At 42.4% G+C, this 25269-nt stretch overlaps 2 protein-coding genes across 2 annotated transcripts in view; both read left to right on the top strand.

Moving 5' to 3' along the window:
* The window catches only part of sp100.4 (SP110 nuclear antigen, tandem duplicate 4), a 93668-nt gene that overhangs the window by 59833 nt on the left and 8566 nt on the right, over positions 1-25269 (top strand). The window lies entirely within an intron of this gene.
* On the top strand, positions 1059-24920 carry LOC135733978 (interferon-induced very large GTPase 1-like). Its single transcript, XM_065252822.2, has 6 exons — positions 1059-1088; positions 10238-10315; positions 10503-10640; positions 11259-11294; positions 19934-19965; positions 20101-24920. The coding sequence occupies exons 3-6, from the start codon at positions 10508-10510 to the stop codon at positions 24838-24840; spliced, it is 4941 nt and encodes a 1646-aa protein (XP_065108894.1). The 5' UTR covers positions 1059-1088; positions 10238-10315; positions 10503-10507; the 3' UTR covers positions 24841-24920.

Here is a 25269-nt window from a genome sequence, read left to right as displayed (position 1 = left end):
TAAGCCTACTGTATAGAATGCAGGGCCCTGGGTTTATTTATTTTTTAGAGCTGTCCTTTATGTCTGGTGATATATAATGTCATCAGTTTTTCCTTACATAGGCCTATGTTTTTATGTACTCATTCCCTTAAAAATACTTAAATATACCCAAGCTAGTTTGCTGGTCCTTTGGCTGGTTGTAATGCTGCTTTGGGCACCTTTAGCTGGTTTTGATTGGGGACACACTAAACAATCCAAAGTGAGTTACCATTGCTTGAAGCTGTTTTGTTGTTTGTCTGTTTTTGTAGCATCTACAGTACATAACAGCAAACTATAAAATTTTTCCAACTTTTGGTAAAATACTTTAAAACTAGTTTATTTTAATCAAAACTAATTGATTGAATGCTTTACATTGACAAAATCTAAATAAACATATACGTGACTACAGCATATGTACACAATTCACGATGTCTAGTGCAAACAGTGGAGAGTAATATTTTCCAGATGAGGGTAGCATTAGCACCCTTTAGAGGAGAGAGTTAGAAGTGCATTGGCTTTACAGGTACTACATGCTCAGCTGTAACAGATTATTACGTTTGCTTTAAATTTAGGATCACAACGATTATTCATCAGTTACTGCAATAAATTGTGTGTCACATAGAATAAGTAAAATATAGTCATTGTCACACAGAGAAAGAAAAGCCTTTCACAAAAGATTTAGTATAAGTATTTGGAAAATATTATTAAATTAAAACCAAATCAAAAATCAGTCATAAGCATTTCCCCAAATACCTTACATAGGTTGATCCTTTATTCCTCTTATATTGTTATTATTATAAAAATCAATGTTCCCTGACATAACTAAACCCATTATGAATTATTATAAAATCTTTGTTATTCCTTGATATTCCTTTATTCCACTGCCAGATGCTGTAAGATCTACTTTTCTCCTACTTCTGTCATTTTATTTAATGTGTGTGTTATTGTTGAGAGGATTGCCACGTCACTGGCCACGTCACAGCGCCTCCAGCAGCCTATGAACGGCATTTACATCTTCATATTACGCTGTCACTCAGCTGTTGTAAACATCCCTGTGAAAGAAACTGAGCGTGAGTATTTTTAACCTCTTAGCACAAACATTGCTGCTTATCTCTGATCCTATCCTGTTTCCTTGCATGAAGAGATGTCTTTTTTGGTACAAACAATTATTTAGATTATTTTAAAGTTCACACATTAAGGCATTTTGAAAATCAGAGTTACCATCTTTATCACAATATTTTGTCTTGTTAGGATAAGTCACATCATTGTTCTCCTTTTTTAAGTGGCTTTGGATCAAAAATGTCTGATAAATGTATATTAATAGTAAAATAATAATTAAATGAAATGTATATTTAAATAAAATGTAAGTCTTTTGAATGACAAACGATTATGTGGCTTATTTTAAAGATGGAAGGTAAAACCTGATTGTGTAGAAATTCACAAGCTTTTAAAAAAAATAGAGTGTAACAAGAAATAACTTTTTTTGTTTTACCAAAACAAAGCTCCCTTTCTTTTCCTGCAGCAGGTGTGTAGAAGTGACACAGGCATTGTAAATTTGGGTAAATTTGTTTGCCATTCATGATGCACCTGAAACCAACCAACCAGTCCAACATGTTTTGCCATTGAAGATGCGGATATTCAGCATTGTTTTTATTTCATAGGTGGTTGTAGTAATAATACAGATGTGTTTATACTGTACACTGAACCAGGAAGATCTAACATTTAAAGTGATTGTAGGTGGATAAACTTGATTTGTCAAGTAAAGCATGTGCATTGAAAGCCAAAAAATTGTGGCAGGGTCCAAAACATTTACTGGAGTAGATGCTTTCTTTTAGGGATGTGCATGTATGTCATTTTTTTTTTTTTTTTTTTTTTTTTTATTAATCCATAGGTCTGAAAAACAAGTACTCAATTAACTGGGGACTGGGCAATCAAAGGGGGATGTACACTTCATTGTGAAAATGAAAATATCTGTATTAAAGACACTCAACTAAAACTTAATTTTGAAGAAACTATGACAGAAAAATGAACACATACTAAATTATTGATGAATTAAATGTTTTTAACAGAAACCTCTAACAGGAAAAGGTGCATGATGAAGTGAAACTAAAGGGTTAATAACTGATGCGCTTTCTGTATGATAATCTCTACATAATATTAAGCCTTGATACAACATAAATGTATTACACAACGTGCATCTATCTGCAAAAAATGCAGTAGAGGATTTCACGACACGTCATCAGAGCGGAAGTCACCATATTGGAGGCACTCCGCATCACAACAGAGCACAGGCACTGATGTATATCCTGAACGTTGTCAAGGAAAATTGTTAATTATTGCCGTGTTCCAGGTTGTACCAATAGGACAGATTGAGAAAAACATTTGGAATATTATTGACTTTCAAAAGTTATAAAAAAAAAACAGGGAAATGAATGCAAGAAATGATCAGAGGCGGCGCTTGTGGTTGGCAAAGCTTAGGAAAAAGAGTAGTACTGTATAAGAAATATGATTGAAGTATACATGTCATGATTTCGGTCTTATTGGCTGCTTTGTCTTTGTTTCTCTATGTGTTGTGTTTTTGTTTTGACAGCTCCACACGTGCGCGTCCTCCACCTGGTGATCTCATTACCTCTGACTTCTCTCACCGGCGTCCCGCACCTGATTCTTATTATTGTCCAATCCGGTTTGATTTAAATTCCCCTCGTTTCCTTTGTTCTTTGCAAGTTCGTCTTGGTATGTGCCTGCCACTAGCTTGTCTAGTTCCAGTCCTGTCATGTCTCAGTTTCCTGTTAGAGATTTATTATTCTCCGTGCTCTCTGCTGCCTTTGCCCCGTCAGATTTCCCTGCCCTGCTGTTGGTCTCTCCCGATTGGTGTGACTTCTGTCAGGTCTTTACAAACTCTCTGTCAGTGGATTCTCCAAGCAACATTTCACACCGTGCGCTGTCCAGCCGCAGTGCGCATTAGCGCGTAATTCTGCTGAAGACGCTGACAGCTGCAGTGCGCTCTAGCGCGTAATTCTGCTCATCGCTCTGACGGCCGCAGTGCGCTGTCCAGCGTGCTTACTGCTGAAGACACTGACCGCTTCTCTCTCTCTCTGTGCCCCGCCAGGAATCTCTCTGTTTGCCCGCCTGGATTACATCTCAGAGTGTGCTGTTCGGGGAAAGTCCTACAGCCCGGCTGTGTTTCCCACATTGTGACCATCCAGAGGAGATCGCTGTGGTCTGCATCGCTAGTGTTATCTCTTCGTCTATCCATTACATACACGGACACTGAGAGTTATCTATTTATATATTACTGATTCACCAAGTGTTTTCCCGTTTATATTCCTACCTGATGACATTGAGTGTGCTCTATTATACATTTTGAATTAAAAACCTCTGCGCTGGGATTCCTGTTTTGTGTGTGATTCCTAACAGGACGAACTTGCCAGTATGAATCCCGCGGAGGTTGAGGACTTTTCTGTCCGTATGTCGGACCTTTCCTCAAGTTTGGACCTGCTCAGTCTGGAAGCCACCCAACCCAGTCAGTCGTCGCAGACAGAGCTGCAGTCCTCACCGACGGAGCCTCATGCTACAGCCCCACCTCCATATGATGGTAATCCCTCCTCTTGCCGGGCATTTTTGTCACAATGTTCATTGGTTTTTGCCCTCCAGCCCCGCCGCTATTCCTCTGAGCGCACCCGGGTGGCGTTTGTGATTGCCCTTCTGGTTGGCAAGGCGCGTGAGTGGGCTACGGCCGTGTGGGATGCTCGCGATCCTTGCTGTCGGTCGTTTGGTGACTTTCGCAAGGAGATGGAGAGGCTCTTTGACCGTTCAGTGCGCGGGGACGCCGCTGCGGCTCGGCTGGCTCTTCTGGTTCAGGGAGGCCTTACAGTCACCGATTACGCTATTAAGTTTAAGACTTTAGCGGCGGCCTGCCACTGGAATGAAGCGGCTCTTCGAGCGCAGTTTGCGAAGGGGTTGTCTGATGATCTCCATGATGAAGTCGCTGTTCACGATCTTCCCCCCACGCTGGATGCCATTATTGATCTGGCTCTCCGGATTGAAGCCCGGAGAATGCTCCGCAACCAGCGACGATCTCTTCGCCAGCGAACTCCTATAGACGAGGCCACCGCTTCCCCCTCTTCTTCACTCCCTGTCAGGTCGGAGCCCATACAGCTGGGGCGCATGCGCCTGTCACAGAGAGAGAGAGATAGACGTCTACAGAATTCTCTGTGTTTGTATTGCGGGAGGCCCGGACATCTTGCGAAGACTTGCCCGTTAAAGAACCGTCGCCCTTCTATGAGCCCAGGAGTTCTGGTGGGCGCCACTACTTCTAAACTCTCCCCTGTTTCCAGTACCCAACTCCCCGTCATGTTGTCCTTCGCTGGGCGTGATCATCCGTCCACTGCCCTTCTCGACTCTGGAGCGGAGGGCAACTTTATAGATGAAGCTTTGGTTCGCGCCTGGGGTGTTCCGGTTGTCCCTCTCCAATCCCCTTTGGATGTCTGGTCCCTTAAGGGGCAGCAGATGGCACGCATTACACATTGCACCTCTCCTGTGAGTCTCTCTGTGTCTGGCAATCATTGTGAAGAGATTGTGTTGCATATTCTTCATGCTTCTCTGTCTCCCATTATTTTAGGGCATGGTTGGTTAGCGCAACACAATCCTCACGTTGATTGGCAGCATAGTGTTATTTTGTCTTGGTCCCAGTCTTGTCATGTGTCTTGTCTTGGTTCTGCTGTTTCTGGTTCTGTTCTTTCTCTTCCTCAGGTTCCGGCGGTCGATTTGACCGGAGTCCCGGCGGAGTATGCGGATATCGCTCAGGTGTTCAGTAAAGCCCGGGCCACCTCCCTGCCTCCTCACCGGCCATATGATTGCGCTATTGATCTCCTCCCCGGCACTTCTCCGCCTAAGGGTAGACTTTATTCCTTATCGGGTCCTGAGAGAGAGGCTATGGACCAGTATATCAATGATGCCCTGCGTGCCGGTCTCATCCGTCCCTCCACCTCGCCTGCAGGGGCGGGGTTTTTCTTTGTTGGTAAGAAAGACGGCTCCCTGCGCCCTTGTATCGATTATAGGGGTTTGAATGACATTACTGTTAAGAATAGGTACCCCCTTCTTTTAATGTCTACTGCGTTTGAGCTCCTGCAGGGGGCGCAGTTCTTTACCAAGCTAGATTTACGCAACGCCTATCATCTGGTCCGTATAAGAGAGGGAGATGAATGGAAGACAGCCTTTAACACCCCTACCGGACACTTTGAGTACTGCGTTCTGCCGTTCGGCCTTTGTAACGCCCCCTCTGTCTTCCAAACTCTGGTCAATGATGTGCTGAGAGACATGATTAACAAATTTGTCTTTGTGTACATAGATGATATTCTCATCTTTTCCCCCTCCATGCAGGAACACACTCAGCATGTCCGCCGAGTTTTACGCCGGTTGTTAGAAAATAAGCTGTATGTCAAGGCGGAGAAGTGCGAATTCCATCGTAGGTCGGTTTCGTTCCTGGGTTTTGTTGTTGCCCCCGGTGAGATCCGTCCTGACCCAGCCAAGATCAAAGCGGTGGCCGAGTGGCCAGTCCCCGACTCCCGTAAGGAATTATTAAGATTTCTGGGTTTCGCCAATTTTTACCGGCGATTTATCAGAAATTATGGTCAGATTGCTCAACCTCTTACTGCTCTCACTTCCACTAAGGAGAGGTTTGTTTGGAATTCCAGCGCTCAGGAGGCCTTTGATAATTTAAAGTCCCGGTTTATCTCTGCTCCTGTTCTCTCTATTCCAGATCCGGCTGCTCAATTTATTGTGGAGGTGGATGCATCGGATGTCGGGGTAGGCGCCGTTTTGTCTCAGCGGTCTGCTAAGGATGGCAAGGTGCATCCCTGTGCCTTTTTCTCCCATCGGTTAAACCCAGCAGAGCGAAATTATGACATAGGCAATCGGGAGCTGCTGGCGGTCAGACTGGCTTTGGGTGAGTGGCGTCACTGGTTAGAGGGGACCTCGGAGCCCTTCCTGGTCTGGACGGATCATAAGAATCTCGAATACATCCGTTCAGCCAGGAGGTTATCTTCTCGTCAGGCTCGTTGGGCGCTCTTCTTTGACAGATTTAACTTCACCCTCTCGTACCGGCCCGGTTCCAAGAATACTAAGCCCGATGCTCTCTCTCGTTTGTTCGAAAGCCCCGGTTCCGCTGGGGACGAAACCATCCTCCCGGAGGGGCGGGTGGTGGGTGCCCTGCGCTGGGGAATAGAACAACGGGTGAGACGGGCCGGCCGGGAGGGGGAAGTGCCAGAAGGGTGCCCAGCGGGTCGATTGTGGGTTCCGAATGCGCTTCGCTCCGAGGTCATCCGGTGGGGTCACGAGTCCAAGTTTGTTTGCCATCCGGGGGTTCGGAGAACGTTGGCTACCGTACGTCAGCGTTTTTGGTGGCCCTCTATGGGTCCCGATGTCAGACAGTTTGTGTTAGCCTGTCAGGTTTGTGCCCGTAATAAGGCCTCTCATCAAGCCCCTATTGGTCTGCTCAAACCATTACCCATTCCCTCTCGTCCTTGGTCACATATCGCTATCGATTTTGTAACCAATTTGCCTAGTTCTAAGGGAAACACTGTAGTTTTGACCATTGTCGACCGCTTCTCCAAGGCGGCTCACTTTGTCCCTTTGCCCAAATTGCCCACTGCCAAGGAAACTGCCCAGGTTATGATCGAGCACGTCTTTCGCTTACATGGTCTGCCCACAGACGTTGTTTCAGATAGGGGTCCTCAGTTTATTTCTCGTTTCTGGCAGGAATTTTGTAGACAAATAGGCTCCACAGCTAGCTTGTCTTCAGGGTATCATCCTCAGACCAACGGGCAATGTGAACGGGCTAACCAAGATTTAGGTAGAGCTCTCCGCTGTCTGTCATCGCAATATCCGAGCTCCTGGTGCCAACAGTTACCCTGGGTTGAATACGCCCATAATTCTCTTCCTGTTTCTTCCCTTAACATGTCCCCTTTTGAAGCGTCCATGGGGTTTCAGCCCCCTTTATTCCCATCACAGGAACCTGATGCGGTGGTTCCGTCTGCGCTAGCTTTTGTCCGTCGTTGCAAACGCACCTGGAGAAAGGCTAGATTTACATTACGCCAGGTTTCCAGACGAACCAAAGCCGCGGCCGACCGTCACCGTAGAACCGCGCCCCGTTTTATCTGTGGGCAGAAAGTATGGCTTTCGTCCAAGGATTTACCTCTCCGGGAGCCTTCTCGCAAGCTGGCTCCACGATTCCTTGGGCCATACAGCATTGTCAAGGTCATTAATCCCGTGACGGTCAGGCTCAGATTGCCCCCAGCACTCGGTCGGGTTCATCCAGTTTTTCATGTGTCTAAGCTGAAGCCTGTGTATTTTTCCCACCTTAATCCTGTTCCCTCTGCCCCCACCCCTCCCACCCCTCAACTTATAGATGGTGCCCCTGTGTATTCAGTCAAGTCTTTACTGGATGTGCGTCGCCGGGGTAGGGGATTTCAATACCTCGTTGACTGGGAGGGATATGGTCCGGAGGAGAGGTGTTGGGTACCGGCCCGGGACATCCTGGACCCTGGGCTGATAGAGGATCTCCGCCGGCGACGGGGTGAGTCTCCTCATGGACCGCCAGGTGGCGGTCGTGGGGGGGGAGTCCTGTCATGATTTCGGTCTTATTGGCTGCTTTGTCTTTGTTTCTCTATGTGTTGTGTTTTTGTTTTGACAGCTCCACACGTGCGCGTCCTCCACCTGGTGATCTCATTACCTCTGACTTCTCTCACCGGCGTCCCGCACCTGATTCTTATTATTGTCCAATCCGGTTTGATTTAAATTCCCCTCGTTTCCTTTGTTCTTTGCAAGTTCGTCTTGGTATGTGCCTGCCGCTAGCTTGTCTAGTTCCAGTCCTGTCATGTCTCAGTTTCCTGTTAGAGATTTATTATTCTCCGTGCTCTCTGCTGCCTTTGCCCCGTCAGATTTCCCTGCCCTGCTGTTGGTCTCTCCCGATTGGTGTGACTTCTGTCAGGTCTTTACAAACTCTCTGTCAGTGGATTCTCCAAGCAACATTTCACACCGTGCGCTGTCCAGCCGCAGTGCGCATTAGCGCGTAATTCTGCTGAAGACGCTGACAGCTGCAGTGCGCTCTAGCGCGTAATTCTGCTCATCGCTCTGACGGCCGCAGTGCGCTGTCCAGCGTGCTTACTGCTGAAGACACTGACCGCTTCTCTCTCTCTCTGTGCCCCGCCAGGAATCTCTCTGTTTGCCCGCCTGGATTACATCTCAGAGTGTGCTGTTCGGGGAAAGTCCTACAGCCCGGCTGTGTTTCCCACATTGTGACCATCCAGAGGAGATCGCTGTGGTCTGCATCGCTAGTGTTATCTCTTCGTCTATCCATTACATACACGGACACTGAGAGTTATCTATTTATATATTACTGATTCACCAAGTGTTTTCCCGTTTATATTCCTACCTGATGACATTGAGTGTGCTCTATTATACATTTTGAATTAAAAACCTCTGCGCTGGGATTCCTGTTTTGTGTGTGATTCCTAACAATACAAAGTATAAAACAATTATGCTTCTACTTGTTCTGCTTTATTTAAAGAGTATTTAATATGTACTTTAGTGTATGCACAAAATGTTCTTAAACACAACTAAAATTTGCGCTGCAATGCCTTAATGCCAGTGTGCTTAATTGCTCATAACAAGTTTTCTATTGTAATAATATTTTTAAGGTAAATGGTAAAAACAATTTTTGCTTTTATTGTTTTACTGTGTGCTGCTTATTTTATTGTAAAGCACTTTGGTAGGACACTGCCTATTATAAATTTGCTATATAAATAAAGCTGACATTATGCAAATCGCTGGGTTGTCACAAATCCGAAAAGAGGGAGGTAGCTCGCAGGGATCTGCACCGCCTATAAATTGTAATTTCTCGAAATATCATGCCTTTTCTTGTGGTCCAAGTCCTTCCCTATATGCCTTTGCATCTTGGATGCGTTTTCTGTTGTTTAAACATGTCTACATTCACTTAAAATATCCAAAGTGCACAATACTTCATTGTACTCAGTTCTTTACACCGAGTGCCTCCACAATGGCCGCGCATCCGGGTTACCGCCCAGAACGTGACGTCGCGTCAGTGAAAAAACCCTCTATACTTAAACTAACTTTACTAGATAGAAAATTTAACTCCTGTCGTGGATGTGCACCATAATCATAAGCATGTTTTAAAACACGTCTGGTCAAAGCACAAGCTATAACATCAAGCAGCTTTAAGTCTTTTGCTATCATTTTAGCGATTAACGTTAGCTGTGTCGTCTCGTCCTCTCACCTGTTCTCAGTCAAGTATCGGTCTCTGGTTTAAATATGAGATGATAACTTGGATGACGCTGTAAATTTTGCACCTGACTTACTTTTGTTTTACCAAAAGTGAATCAGAGAATCACGGCATCCTTCTAAACCATAGTGCCAATGCGATGTGTGGTGTGTTCAGTGTTGCCAGACTGGAAATGTCACGTAACATTTTATTAGATCCATGCACTAAGGGAAATGTAGCCTACACCAAAGAGTTTAATCGTGGCTGAGAACACTAGACAGGCGTAATTTTAAGGTATGGATGATTTTGCTTTTTAACTTTCAAAAATCCTTAACTCGATTTTTTTTTCGTTGCTGACTCTGTCAACTTCAAACACATGTAGTGTTGTTATTTATTGTCAGAATGTCAAAATATCAATAACTAATTTTGGAAAATGTGCTTATTCTGACTCATTTTGTCAGCACGGGTCACATTTATTATAAGTGAGTGGATCCAATATCTTTGGTCTTAAAAAGTGGGTGGGTCTAAAGTAATAATAAAGTAATAATAATTAAATATATCTTTCTGAATGCAGCCTTTATTGTAAGTAGCCTAATGAGTAAGGAACTGAAACTGTTCACAATTCTGTTTCATACTTGTCTTGCCTGTTCATTGCATTTGGTGCTGATCTCAATTTAAGGACTACATATTGCTAAAGTACAGACTGCTGAACCCAGTATGAGTTGTGAAAGAGCCTGGAAGTTTAAAACAAATCACAATTTGATTTGTTTGAATCTTTTTACACTTCTATTTAATATATATTTTGTTAAGCTTGCAACAGATCAGCGTGGTCAGGGTGTTACAACTGTCTCTGCTCTCTCCTATAGGTTACCATTAGTTTGACACAGATTGAGAATTTGAATTTGTTTGTCTTTTTGTGTGTCTTTGCTTCCTTTTAAGTTAACACAATGGTGGTCACAATGTTTCTGGTGTAACTTGTGTTATTTGGGCAGCAAAAAAGGAACTACTGTTTTTTGGGTAAGTACAACTAATTTATTATAATTATTATAAAAATATGGGTACTTTAGATTAATGGACCAATATTAATACATCTAAACTGCTCAAACACTTCAACTATGCTGTAAAGATGTAATTTGCGACCATAGTTGACCAATGATGCCTGTGGAAAAACCCCTTAGGTCAAGTAATTATTATTATTTTGCAGAAAAAATGCTGAAGTCTGTTTGGAGTTATTTGACCTCAAATCCTGATCCTAAAAATCAGGATGACAAAAGGGAAACACATGCTCAAGAACCAGAACCTGAAGAGAGAGAGGAGAAAAGTAATGAATCAATTCAAAAGAGTAAGTAGTATGTGTTATTTGCTTGTATTAATTAACTAAAGATTTTTAATAGTTGTGTATATAACTTTGTTTATTGATTTGTGAATGAACCATTTAGTCAAAGGTTCTTAAAAGAATAATTTCTTATCTCTTTATGGTCTAAAGAATCAGCCAAAAATGGTTCATATGGCAGTGGTACCCAACTTTTTTCACTTCATGACAATATTGTGGGCAAGTAGGGGGTCAAAACAGTGATCTATGGCATTGTGTAGCAGCTTTATTTTTAATGTGCAGTAGAAGCATTACTAAAAGCAGAAATCATGAGGCAGCGCCCCATTATCGCTAACAAACACTATTAAAAAAGCTTTTGGGTGATATTAACCAGTCAGTCAGTGGTTGTGGGCAGAGCTTTATCATTGTGATGTTATATTAACAAGCGAATCAAACCAGCATGCCTAATGAGACTGCTTTAGTTTAATGGGGATTACAAAAAAATTCATTGCAGGGTTACTGTGTTCACACACAGCTAACACAAATGTATGCCCAAACACCTTGTAAAAGTAGATTTTGCATAACATGTGCCCTTTCCAGATTTTGTGAATCATTATCTTGTCATTTTATTTATTATTTTTATTCCAGCCAACATCAAAAACCAAAAAAGAAAGTCAATAGGAGGTAAGTTTAAGTGATTAAATCATTATGTCCTAAACTGTCAACTTATAAAATTACTTAAATTGGTAACAACTAAAAATGTAAAAAAAAGTTTTAGTTTAACTTTTTTACATTTTCAACCTTAGTTAGTGTGTAAGGATGTTGTTTTAGTATAAAAGGTCTTCAAGATTACAAAGTTTACAACCAATGCCCAGGTCACATATGACTTTTAGCTTGCAAAGTTTCTATGCAGACCCTTGCATATGTTGGGGGCAGCAACTGGATTTGGTATGACGTGCTAAAGTGTTGTTTTAATTTACACATCATGGATTTTGATGTGCCTGCACAATTATTGTTGCTTGTAGTACAAGCCAATCAATAAAATGAAACACAACAGAACGTCTCGGTTACGTTTGTAACCCTCGTTCCCTGAAGGAAGGAAATGGAGACGTCACGTTGTGACAGGCGTATTGCGAATGTGCTTCGCAGGACCAATTGACTTCGAGAAACTTGTGAAACGTCAATGAACATTGGCATGCAGTATTTGTATCTGCTGGCGTCTTAGGCAAATTTTCCCTCGCGCAACCTGTATATGGATCAACAATAACTGGTTCTTGCCATGAATATAGCCATAGAAATAGGTGGAATGAGTAACAAAATATTGTACCCAAGTAAAAGTAAATTTGCTTTAATAATATACGGCTGGTAATATTTTTAAACATTATATATATAATTGGCATACTGAGCATAATGAGATGAGTGCCCTATACATTTATCCTTTAAGTCTTATAGTTTTCCTGACCTAGATACTGGATGCCTAAGACCTTTATTCTTCTTTCTCTTTTGCTGTGTCTAATGGCCCTGTGCATTCTGACGTTCTTGATATCATGCGGAAACCCGGGCGGAAAATCCGTACTCACAGGCGTGAAGCATACCTTCCATAGGACTGAAACACTCGCCTTTGTCACATTTGTTTTTATATTATTTTATTCAGTAATAAATGTGATTTAAAATTTAGCAAATTACAATACTTTAAACAAAACATACTTGTTACTAATGAACCCGCCTCTTCGTGTCCTCCCGGTTGACAGAGGGCGCTGCCGCCTTCACCAGAGTTTTAGTTAATTTTCCACGTTTGCTACATTTCTCAACATGCCACTTACCTGTAGCCTAGAAATCTAGACGCACCCTAGCGGCCGCAAAATATATTTGCTGCCAGGGTTTAGTCTAGGCCCTCACAATACACTTAACAGCTCCAAAAACCAAAATTTGGTCAGGCCAATCACATCGTGTGTAGCGTCTGTGGGGCGGGCTTAACATGATGACGACAGAGCTGCAACGGTTCCTACTTGAAAACAAAGAATGGCTGCTGCTACTGGCGAACAGCTTTCTTTTGAAGCGGCTTTGGCCGCGACTCTGGAGGACTTAGACTTATGTTTTTCTTTGAGAGAAGAGCAAATAACCCTACTGAAGTCCTTTTTAAGCAAGAAAGATGTGTTTGGAGTTTTGCCGACTGGTTACGGTAACTACGTCACCTTCTTCGTTGCTCTGATTGGTCATAGCGCTATCCTATTGCGTGCAAAGGCATTTTGAGGGACAACCTTATATCCCGCCCCTTGCATTGAGCCGTTTGTGTGAAGAGTTGCCAGACCTTACATCTTGATGTAGGTCTGGCTAACCAGGCTAACTTACCTGGGACTGATCACAGCACCACCTGCAGCCAATCAGACTGGCTATTTAAACCCCTCTGGAACATTGAACTGTGCAAAGTCTTGATTTGCCCCTCGTGTGATCATTTCTGAGTGTTATTCCCTGTGAGTGTATTTCTTGTTGTGACCTGGACTGTAATTTGGATTATTAATTGTTATCTGCTTGCCTCTGATCTCTGCCTGTCTCTGGATTTCGATTGTTATCTGCCTGCCCCAACCCTGCCTGTCTATCGTTTATGATTCTGGTTTACCCCTTTGTTTGTACTACCTGTGATCATCAATAAAACTGTAAATGGATCCTTTGTCTCATGTCTCCTCATTACAATTCTTAAGTAAAAGTAAAAGTGCAGATTTAAAAACTACTTAAAAAAGTAAAAGTACACAAAAAAACTACTCAATTATAGTAACGTGAGTAAATGTAATTCGTTACTTTCCACCTCTGGCCAAAGATACTGGAATGGTGTAAAGGAATAAAGAAAATTTAAAGGCTCCACAACATCGACTGCCAAGGACCGTGGAGGAGTACCAAATTCTTGTTTTTGTAAAATTAGCGCCATAATGGCACTGCAAGCCGACACACAATCAGATTTTTCAGTGTTTTACATGTTTAAGGAGAGAACACGAGAGGAAACCGGCTCGACATGAACACTTTAGAATCTGGTAAACATGTTAGGTTTTGCCCAACCTGCAGCTCTACAGATGTCTGTAAGGGAGGAACCACAAGCCAATGCCCAAGTTGATGCAACACTTCTCGTGGAGTGTGCTCTTAAGTTAAACGGGCATAGCGTGCCCTGCATTTGATAAGCAACGGCGATGATGTCTACTATCCAGTGAGACATCCTCAGCTTAGTGACAGCTTTTCCTTTCTGCTGTCCACCGTTACAGATTCATATCTTGGCACATATATAGACAGTAAGTTGAGTTTTGTGGATAACACTAATAATATTTTTTTTTAAATGCATGTAACGTCTATTTTTAATACGGATCTGTAGGTTTGGAGTTAGTCAAAACATATTGGAGATTGCCTACAAATCATTGGTGGAGAGTGTACTGACTAGTGATGTGGTACTCGAGTCGAGACCGGTCTCGAGACTGATTTCTGCTTTCTCTGACTTGTCCTTCAAAGACTCGGTTTTGACTCGGTCTTGGACTACAGTGGGAGGAGAAGGACTCGTCATTTCAGACTGAGTCCTCGAGACCAATGCATTTTTTTATGTTCATATAAAAAACACATAACAATAATAATAAAATGCAATGTTGACGTGCATTATTTGAAAATGATATCCCATGGTGCAATGCAAAGATACTGCCATCAGAGACGTTTATTTATCTCTAGAAAAATAGGCAGAAGATGATGCATGTGGTAGGGATTTTTTTAATGATAGTAAAAGCATAGTCCATATTAAGACGTTAAGACTGCTCCTCTAAACAATTCCCAATCTAGCTTAGTCTGTAGGCCTAACTGTTGATTATTAATTGGGGTGATATTAAATCATGAATATGAAAACTGACATGTTTTATGATCTTGATCTCGACTCGGTCTTGACTTCTAAAGGACTCAGACTTGCTTCCTCAAAGACTCGGTCTTGACTCGGCCTCGACTCTATTTGAAAACCAACGGACTCGGTCTTGACTCGGCCTCGTCCCACTAGTACTGACCTATAATTTAACTTCATGGTGTGGGCATCTTAATTGTAAGCAGAAAAATAATCTGGCAAGAGTCACAAATACAGCTAAAGTAAAATCATTGGTAGACCACAGAGTAAGTTGGGTGAGGTTTACACCATACCTGTCAACATTTGGATTCCAGGGGAGGGGTTGGTGGTCTGGGGGGTTAGCAAAGAGTGACAGTCTGCATTCAATCTTATAGCGCAAAAAATATAACATGCAAAACCCTTCTCTACTTTCAGCAACCTCTCAGTACCTCCTCATATGTTTCACTTTAGGAAACCCTACAAATTTAATATAGCTTAACTTGTTACAATTTTATAAAAACAAAAAAAATTAAACAACATTCATAGCTAAATAAAGACATCTCTAGCTATTAGTCTGCTTTGAGTTGACAACTCTTTCAAAATAATGTTATAAGGATTGTAATCTAATGATCTAATACAACCAGAAACAACGGTTTAGTCTTACTTGTGAAAGATAATTCCCAGAGACTCGTTTTAAGGCGTGTGACGGGTTATACACCTCCAAACTGCACACGACGGAGGCATTTTTACCTCCAGTTGCTATAAGATTAATAAAGAAGTTGCCACCACTAATATGTTGGCGCCGTTGACCCACAATCCAGCAGCCAACGCGCAAGTCTAGTTATTTCATTAATGTCTATGCTCTTTGCCTTCACAGTGCGATTGTCCCATTGTGATTTATTATGCTGCGTTATATCTTTTTCCCATCCATGTCCGATACTAAAATCAGCGCGACATACTTTGCAAAAATGTGGGAATTGCCAATGTCGATTCATAGTAAGTAAGAAATTAAACTCCTCTTTCCAGCTGTTGTTAAATTAAAAAAATTTAGCCGTAGCATTACTTGAGCTTTCTAATACCATTTTTAAAATTTGATGGTTGATTCCACTTCCACCATTTACTTGCGCAGAAATCAACAGCGCAACAGAATTGTAGGTTGCCAGGTTGCGGTCAAAAATGGGTTCAACTTTTAAATGATGTGTTTATTGTGTGAGTAGGATGCGTTTCATACAAGAACTGGCAAATGGAAACCTTGGAATAATATATTCATGTGATTATTCATAAAACGAGGTAGGGCTGTTTAAATTATGGGAGTTTTCTGGGAGAAAAAACAAAACGGGAGGGGGCAGGAGATAGGTGTGAAATACAGGAGAACCCGGGAATAATGGGTGTCTTGACAGGTATGGCTTACACCTCAAGATGTGTTCTCATGGGGTGTGCTCTTAAGTTAAACGGGCATGGCGTGCCCTGCATTTGATAAGCAACGGCGATGATGTCTACTATCCAGTGAGACATCCTCAGCTAAGTGACAGCTTTTCCTTTCTGCTGTCCACCGTAACAGATTCATATCTTGGCACATATATAGACAGTAAGTTGAGTTTTGTGGATAACACTAATAATATTTTGAAAAAATGCATGTAACGTCTATTTTTAATACGGATCTGTAGGTTTGGAGTTAGTCAAAACATATTGGAGATTGCCTACAAATCATTGGTGGAGAGTGTACTGACTAGTGATGTGGTACTCGAGTCGAGACCGGTCTCGAGACCGATTTCTGCTTTCTCGGACTTGTCCTTCAAAGACTCGGTTTTGACTCGGTCTTGGACTACAGTGGGAGGAGAAGGACTCGTAATTTCAGGAAAGCGAAGAATATATCAACGGACCCAACTCATCCTCTGTGTGATCAGTTTGTTTTATGGCCCTCTGGCCAATTTTAATGACTAGAGCAAAAACAAATATTTATAAAAAATCTTTTGTACCTTCTGCCATTTAATTTATTAATCAAAAAGGTATGTGATTTAGTATAATGGTTTTTATGTGTTCTGTAGTATGTGTTTGTAAGTGTGTTTGGTTTTTGCTGGTGTGGTCAAAGACAAATTTCAACCACGGTTGACAATAAAGGTGTATTGCATTGTTTGGTATGAAGAGCTGGTCTGAATTCCTAAAGCTTTGAGTTTGGTCTACGTACAACTGCAGTGTGCATACAGGACACAACAAAGCCAGGGCTGGGTCTGCCTCCTCCAGTGGCAGTGCTTGTAGGCTCACCACCTAATCTCCAGAAGGAGTGGTGGTAGTCTTGGGCACGTAGCGGGGCCTGGGTCTCAGTGTTATGCTGGAGACAACATGCCACGAATCGTTGACCGAAAATGCATGGAGGTCCCTTACCCTTTTTACAGAGGCCAGTGCAACCAGGATCAGACTTTTCATACAGAGAAACTTGATGCCTACTGTCTGTAAAGGCTTGAAGGCATCACCCTGGAGAGCTTTCAGCACCATGGACAGGTCTCATGGAGGAATAGAGGGAGGGCGAGGAGGATTTAATCTCCTCACTCTTCTTAAAAACCTAATGACCAGGTTGTGTTGTCCCACAGACCTGCCGTTTATCGGGGCATTGTGAGCAGAGATGGCAGCAATGTCTTCTTTAATGGTGGAGGGGGACAGCCTCCTCTCCAACTGCTGCTGAAGGAAAGAAAATATGATGCTGATTGGAAATTCTCGGGGGGTTATCTCACGGAGAGGAACTCCACTTGACGAAGAGGTTTCACGGCAGAGTGTAAGCATGTCCCATGGACGGTGCTCGGAATGAAGCGATGGTGTACGCTACCCCTTGGGGCAAACCAGATAGAACCTCCGCAGTAAGAAGGTTCCACAGGTCGGGACGCTGCTGTCATATTGTGCCACCACAATAAGAAAGAAAAGTCTTTGCTCAGGGGAATCCGCCGGGGGGCTGTCGAGAGAAGCATGAGTTCCGCCCTGCGGACAGCTTTGTGCCAGTGCATCTATACCGAGTGTTTCCTCGGTTAAAGCATAAAACAGACTACAGTGGGTCTTTTCTGGGCAGGCAAATCTGCACCTCTCCGAAATGTCTCCAAATCAACTGGTCTGGCTGGGGGTGGAGTCGCCATTCTCAGGGCATGAGAGCTCGTTGGCTGCCACATTCAGCAAACCCATGATGTAAACAACATGAAGGGACCTCAGATGCTTCTGACTACACAACTCGAGGCAGTTGATGTGCCAGTACAGCTAGGGTGATGTCCAAACCCCTGAGACAGCAAGCTCATTGTACATGGCCCTTTATTCCATGGTGGAGGCATCTGTGCATACAATAGCATGCCTGGCAAACTGTTTCAGGGGTACACCAGCCCAGAGAAATGATGTGTCTGACCACGGAGTGAAAGTGCGACGACACGTTGATGTGATAACCACACGGTGCAGACCACTGTGCCATGCCCTCCTCGGGACTTGGACGTGAAGCCAGCACTCAAGTGATCTCATATGAAGCAGCCCGAGCGGTGTCACGGCCGTGGCTGTTGCCATATGCCCCACGACCCTCTGAAAGGAGGTGCAGGAGCCTTTTATGCATTACCATCTTGAATGGAATTTTGTGAAGTGCACGGTTCAGCAAATACAATCAAAGATCGGTTGTAAAGATCGGTTTTCACCGTAGTAAAGTGGATCCCTGAAAATTTGGGGGGGGGTTAATTGAGTCAGATTGTTCGTAAAATCCAACACGAAGGGCTGGAAAGCTGATTGCCAGGCTCCTACATATTAAGCGAGGGGAATTAACAGCACTACCTGTTTATCCACAGTGAGGCAGACGAGCTTAGGTGATCGCTGGTGTGTGCGCTGTGTCTACACGAGTGAATGCGTTGTGTGGTGTAACACTCACCTGGCTCCACTGATGGGCGGCTGGGTAGGTGGGACTCCAAAGCGAGGTACCCAAGCTCCCCTGACACACCCGCTGCCGATAGAGTAAAAGGGGAGGACAGACGGTTTGTGGTTTAGAGTTCCTCTAAACACCTGGAGAAAGGGGGAAATCGCTCTCTTTGTGGACAAGTGGGTGCTGGCTGAACAGAAACATAATAAAACAAATGATTCTCCACCTGGTCCATCTCTGGGGGAGGGAGTGGTGCGATCACCATCTCCCGAAGAGCGATCCCCTCCATCTCCAGATCGCCCATCTCAGGGCTGCTTACACTCAGGGCTGCTTACACTGAAGAGGACGATCTGGCAGATAGGAGCATTCAGGGAAAGATTTTTGTCGACCTCCTTCATGTCCACCAGACACAGCCAGAGATGGGGTTCCTGGACCGCACAGAGTGCGGTGGCTGCACAAAGGTATGACAGCTGAGTCGTGACCCTCCCTCGTGCAGGTCCATCAGAGCCATAGCCTAATGGATCTGCGGCAACCTCATGGTGTGAAGTGTGGAGGTCACCTCCCCGCAGGCCTAATAGGCAGACGTCGTTAACACGGACGACTGCTTACAATCCAGCGAGGGAAGGGCTGGCTGTCCCTCTAGGTAGCAGAGGTGGCTGGACCCAGCTGCATCGCAACCAGCCGCTCCACTGTCGTGACGTCAATGTAGCCCTCAGCGGCCACAACATTAAAAGTGTGGTGGGGGCTGAAAAGGCTGATTATAAGAGGAGAAAGGGGCTCCCCATGATCTAGTCAGCTCATCATGCACTTCGGTAAAGAAAGGTACCAGAGGTGAGTGCTGAGACAAACAAGCAGTTTCAGCTTCATCAAGTACCAATCATCAAGGCCCAAAGGTGGGAGCGGATCCGAGCTGGCTACAATTATAGAAACCCCCTCATCTCCGATGCAGTGACATTGCTCGGGAAGACCAACAGATACCATCGTAGAAAATGACCCAGCCATCTCCATCGGCACCTCTGCTGGAGTGCTGAGAGCCAGAGGGGGAACCACCTCCTCAATAGTAGTTAACTGCCGGCTTTCGAAGCGAAAAAAAGCTGATTTGGAATTGCACCTGCCCCTCGTTTTGTACTTGCACAGCGGGCGGTGCCAGGAAATGCAAATTCTGCATGCTAATGTTCATAGGAGTTTTACAAGTTGCTCAAAGTCAATTTATCCCACAAAGCATGTTCCCATAATGTTAGGCGCGACCTTACGTTACGACTGAAAGGGAATGAAAATAAAATATAAAAACTTAAAAAGTACAAGAAGTAATCGTGTTTTAGAATAGTCTAATTTATTTTACATTTTTATCTCAAATTAATTTCACATAAACCATAAAAAGTGGTTATTTCTAATTGGAAGAAGTGTACTCTATTAGCAAATTTTAATTTAATTCATTTCCTCAATGGCTTTTCTCTTTAGCACTTTTAAAAGTTATTTTATGATTACTATTTTTTATTTACTATAGGAGAATGAGCAAGAAAAATCCTTAACAACTTTTTTACCTTTTATTAAATTCTCCGTTTAACACCTAAAATGTTTTCTCTGTTTATTTTGGTTTAGAAAACAACATTCATGTACAAGAATATGATAAGGTAACACACATGCACACATACGTACACCTTTGATAATTGATTACTTAGTAAACCATTATCATTGTATTCAATTTCAAATAACAGACAAGTGATGGTCTTCTAAATTAACAATGTCTACATGCTTTACTAATATAGCAGGAAGAAGATAACCGTGTGAAGTGTGAAGCTCTGGGAGAAGAGTCAGTTCAATCTGAAGACAAGGACAAGATCAAACAGCAAATTAAGCTGCTTTTCAGTAGACTCAATCTTAGTCTGATTCAATTGAATTCACAAGACTTTCTGCAGGTAACACCAGCGATGTTGCAGAGACATGAACCTTGTGAGGAAAAGGACTTGGTTCAAACTTTTATACAGCAACTCCTGATGATGGATTACAGAGCAAGATACATTCAAATAAAACAAAGAAAAGATGAGCTGAAGAGACACAGGACAAAAGGTTTAGATACAGGACAAAGTGATGCTTTTGATCATATTTTCAGTAGGTCTGTACCTGTTGATGAAGTGAATAAAATACATCCTCTTCACCCAATGGACATTCAGATGGCAGCGTTTCTCCATGCAGATTATTTTCTTCGTCAGCTCATAGTAACCAAACTCTCACAGTGTCAGTATGCTGTTCCTCTGCTTGTGCCCAATCCTTTCTACAAAAAGATTGAGTTTCCATTATGGACCTTCCGACAAATCAAGAAGAGTTGGAAGTTATATGAGAAGAAGGAAAGCAAAAGTCAGGCAATATACCAGGCAGAAACGCCTATGGTTGGATTTTTTAGGTTTTCAGCAGTTTCTACATCCAAATCTCAAATCATGAACAATTTGATAAATGAACGGCACGAGACTTTCTTTCACAGGCACTGCCGTGGAAGCAGCAAATCTCGTCTGCTGATGGACGGAGTTGTTGAGATCGCCTGGTATTGCCCGTCTGGGGAGAAGATGGATAAATTTACAGATTGTGTTGCGTTCTGTAATCTCCATGGTGATGCACAAGCTCATGAGACACAGCTAAAATTCCTCACTGAAGAGTCCTCCATAAATGTTGTGATTTTGCCTCATCTGGATAGAAGTCACAGAAGTATGACAATTGTGGAAGAGCTGTACAACAACTCAAAGCCACTTATCTGCCTTCTGACTGAAGACGAATCTGTTGTGACAGAGATGCGAAGAGGCAAATATAAAATTGGATTAAAAGATAGAAATAAATTTGATATATCTGAAGAACTGAGAAGAACCATCAATGAATGCCTCTCAAAAACAATGTCCAAATTTAAACTTTCAAATATGGTCAAACACTCAGAAGTCAAAGTAGATGAGAATGATAAAGACTGCAAGAGGGCACGTGAAATGGCAAAGCAGATGACAACATTACTAGAAAACAATGAACTCTCTAAAATTAAAGAAACATTTCTGCCATGTCAGGGGAAGTTGTGGCACGATTGGTGTCAAAAGAACAAAGAACTACATCGACCTCAAGGAAACAACATTGAAATGCACAACAGCCAAAAACAAATGGAAATGTTTCAAATCAGAGAAAAGCAGAAAGAATCTGGTGTGACAATGTTTATGAAGATGTTTATTGAAAAACTTGACTCCAGCAGAGATAATGAGAAGCTGTATTTCATCAGATGGCTTGGGTTCCTGCTGGATGAATATACTTCAGAAGACCTCTTGGCACTTCATCATAAATATGATCAGAAATGGTCAAAAGTCTTGGATTTGAAAAAGAAACATGATAAATCTGAGCAACTGAAAGAAGAACAAACACAACTTGAGAAAATGTCTGAAAAACTCAATGAAGCAACATTTGGCTTGGAACACTTGCTGAGAGAGATTGGCCAGATATATGAATCACATGAATCTGTCAAGAAGAATAAAGCAACAGGATATCAATTCAGTGTTACTTCTCTCCCACGACTTGCCGCAGAGCTCATGGTTTCTGGATACCCAATGGAGCTGATGGATGGTGATGCAGCTCATGTTCCTCTGATTTGGGTTAAAGCTGTTCTAGATGAGCTTATCAAGATACTAGGAGACCAGAGAGTCTTTGTCCTGTCTGTTTTGGGGATTCAGAGTACCGGCAAATCCACTTTGCTGAATGCCATGTTTGGATTGCAGTTTGCGGTCAGTGCTGGCAGGTGCACCAGAGGAGCCTTCATGCAGCTGATCAAGGTGTCAGAAGAACTAAAATATTTAAAATTTGAATATCTACTTATTGTTGATACTGAGGGGCTCCGTGCTCTTGAATTGGCTGGCACATCAACAAGACATCATGACAACGAAATGGCAACATTTGTGGTCGGTGTTGGAAATATGACTTTGATCAACATCTTTGGTGAAAATCCAGCAGAGATGCAGGACATCCTTCAGATTGTTGTTCAAGCCTTTTTAAGGATGAAGAAGGTACGACTGACTCCAAGCTGCATGTTTGTGCATCAGAATGTTGGAGATATCACAGCTGGTGAGAAGAACATGGTAGGAAAAAGACGTTTACAAGAGAAACTGGATGAGATGACTGAGTTGGCTGCTAAGGAGGAAGTCTGTGATGCTGAATGTTTCAGTGATGTCATTAAATTTGATATTAAGTCTGATGTGCGGTATTTTGCCCAACTCTGGGAAGGCAGCCCACCCATGGCTCCACCCAATCCATGCTACAGTGAAAATGTGCAGGAACTTAAGAAAGCTATACTCTCTCATGCTTCTGAATCTAATGGTGTAACACTGGCACAATTCAGAGACCGTATTGGTGACCTTTGGAATGCACTTATGAATGAAAACTTTGTTTTCAGCTTTAAGAATACTCTGGAGATTGCAGTGTACAGAAAATTAGAAGAGGAGTATGCAAAGTGGACCTGGAGTCTCAGGAGTGCCATGCTCAAGATTGAAGATAAATTGCACAACAGAATCAACAACAGGCAACTCCATAAAGTTGAAAGTAGAGACCTTGAGCAAGAGATGTCAAAGATCAATGAAGAGGTGAAAATGTCCATGAAGCAGTACTTTGAAGAACATGGAGAAAAAGACATACTGATTCAATGGAGAATGAAATTTCAAGAGAAAATTAAGGACCTTCATGGGGAGCTTGTAAGAGATGCAAAAAGAAAGCTTGATAACTTAATTTGTCAAAAGGAAGCTCTGAACAAACTTGATGGGGAGAAAACACTGCATGAGCGAAAACTCTTTAAGAAAAGCAAAGAGCTGGGTTTGAGTCTTAAACAAAAACATCTTGATGAGAATGAGCTGAAGACACAGTTTGATGAAGTGTGGGGAAAGTGGGTCTCTGAGCTGGCAGGGGATGTTCGCCCTCATAAAGATATTAACATAGTCAATGATATACTTAAAATTTTAGGTGAAATTTACGAAGACACACTTGTGTGTGACAGATTAAACAAATTTGAAGGCATAATTCAAATGACTGATTTCTCCATATATGTAAATCCAATTAAAACATTTGGGATCCGTTTAGGAACAAAACTATTTGGCCTTCCATCAGAAGAACAGCAGTCAATAAACAATTTGGTGCAAAGTATTGTTCGTGAAACTGAGAACCAGGTTAAGTCCAAATCAGTTGCAAAGATGGGTTACAACAAAAGCTACATTCAAGAAATTGCCCAATCTGTAAAAACAAATGTAGGAAACCACAAGTGCTTCCACCTCCAGTATGAATTCAAGAAAGAGTTCACAGTAGATTTGACGCTCTCTGTGTGCAGGTTAGCAGGTATGAAGTTTGCAGAGCTCCATCAGATGTTCAGAGAAGCTAATGATCCATTGATTTATTTAGAGAAAAAGAAACCTGAATACTACAGCGTCTTTCAAGGTTTCTGCAGAGGTGCAACATCTGCTGCAGTTTTTGGGACCTTGATTTGTAATGAACTGAAAGAACCCATTCTCCAAAGTGTCTACAACAAAACTGCATATGATCTCGCAGGAGAGATGCGGACAAATATTCCTGCTTTCAAAGGCAACAGATCCAACTTGGAGAAACACATTCTCAAAACCCTAGCAGAGGAGGAGGACTTTGACAAATTCATTGAGTACATTCGTTTTCCCAGAGACCACTTTGAAGATTTTATCAAAACTCAAGTTGAAGCATATATAACCTCAGAGAATTCCTCAGCTCTTGCAATGGTAAGAGCGAACATTAAACACAAGAAGAACAGCATTATCAAAGCTGCTGAAACCGCAACAGCTCAGGTCTTGAGTAAAAGAGATGTAAATATGTGGCTGGAAGTTTTTTCATACGGTTTGAAAGATGAGCTTGAATTCAATAAAGAACGTCTGACTGGTGACAGCTGTCAGGACATCACTGACTTTGAACTTCTGGAAGAGGTTGTAAAGAAAGGACTTCGCCACATAACGGAAGATCTAAACAAAGGCTTGACAAACCCCTCTGATATTAAAATGACAATGTTTAGGAAATCACCAGATGAGATTTTGATTGAGCATTTCTGTAAGTGCTGTTGGGTTCAATGCCCCTTTTGTAAAGTTGTCTGTGTTAACACAATGGAAGACCATCCTGGAGATCATATTGCTCCCTTTCATCGAAACACTGGGATGAGAGGGATGATTTACAGAGATACTAATAATCTGAGCTTGAGTTTCTGCACATCTGCAGTGGCCAGTGACCGATCCTTTTATCCATCTCATGATTCCGATAACAAAGTTTTATGGAGGGAGTACAGAACAGCAGGTCCTAAACATGCAAGCTGGTGCATCACACCTGATCTTTCAGAGCTGCCATATTGGAAGTGGTTTGTGTGTCGATTTCAGGATGATTTGGAAGCATACTATGACCGAACGTTCAAGGGATGTGGGACAATTCCAGATAATTGGAGATCCTTCACAAAAGAGGAAGCTCTCGAAAGTTTGGATAAATATTTATGAAGTCAGAAGCAGATTTTTACTGGTGTATAAAATATGTTACATATATATTCCCTGGTCCATGCATACACTTTAAATGAAAAGTAAAGTGCCCTATTTTAACATAGAAAATCATATTTAATAGTTACAGTCAAATACAAAAAAAACTATACAATTTTTTAAAGTTTATTGTAGAACTACAGTATTGACCATTTCAAAAGATGTAAACAACACTGGTCCAGAAACACTTCCTGTTTCAGTTTGTGACTGTTTTTTTATTAATGCACATATATCATTATCTTTAAGATGTTTGTTTAACTTTTTGATATGTTCTGTTGGTTGTATTTTATCCCAACGTTTATCTAGTGTTAAAAACTGAAACAGGAAGTGCTTCTGGACCAGTGTTGTTTACATCTATTGAAATGGTCTATACTGTATGTGTATCTATGTAAA

Source organism: Paramisgurnus dabryanus, chromosome 3, assembly GCF_030506205.2.
Source record: "Paramisgurnus dabryanus chromosome 3, PD_genome_1.1, whole genome shotgun sequence".
NCBI lineage: Eukaryota > Metazoa > Chordata > Actinopteri > Cypriniformes > Cobitidae > Paramisgurnus > Paramisgurnus dabryanus.
Note: the sequence above shows the minus strand (reverse complement) of the source record. Positions and strands in the feature narration are given on the sequence as shown.

Bases quoted from the DNA above. Each gene is read 5' to 3' on its own strand.
- LOC135733978 (XM_065252822.2), top strand. From the start codon at position 10,508: ATGCTGAAGTCTGTTTGGAGTTATTTGACCTCAAATCCTGATCCTAAA. The intron at 10,641-11,258 runs GTAAGTAGTATG...TTTTTATTCCAG, and splicing joins TAATGAATCAATTCAAAAGA to CCAACATCAAAAACCAAAAA. The intron at 19,966-20,100 runs GTAACACACATG...TTACTAATATAG, and splicing joins ATGTACAAGAATATGATAAG to CAGGAAGAAGATAACCGTGT.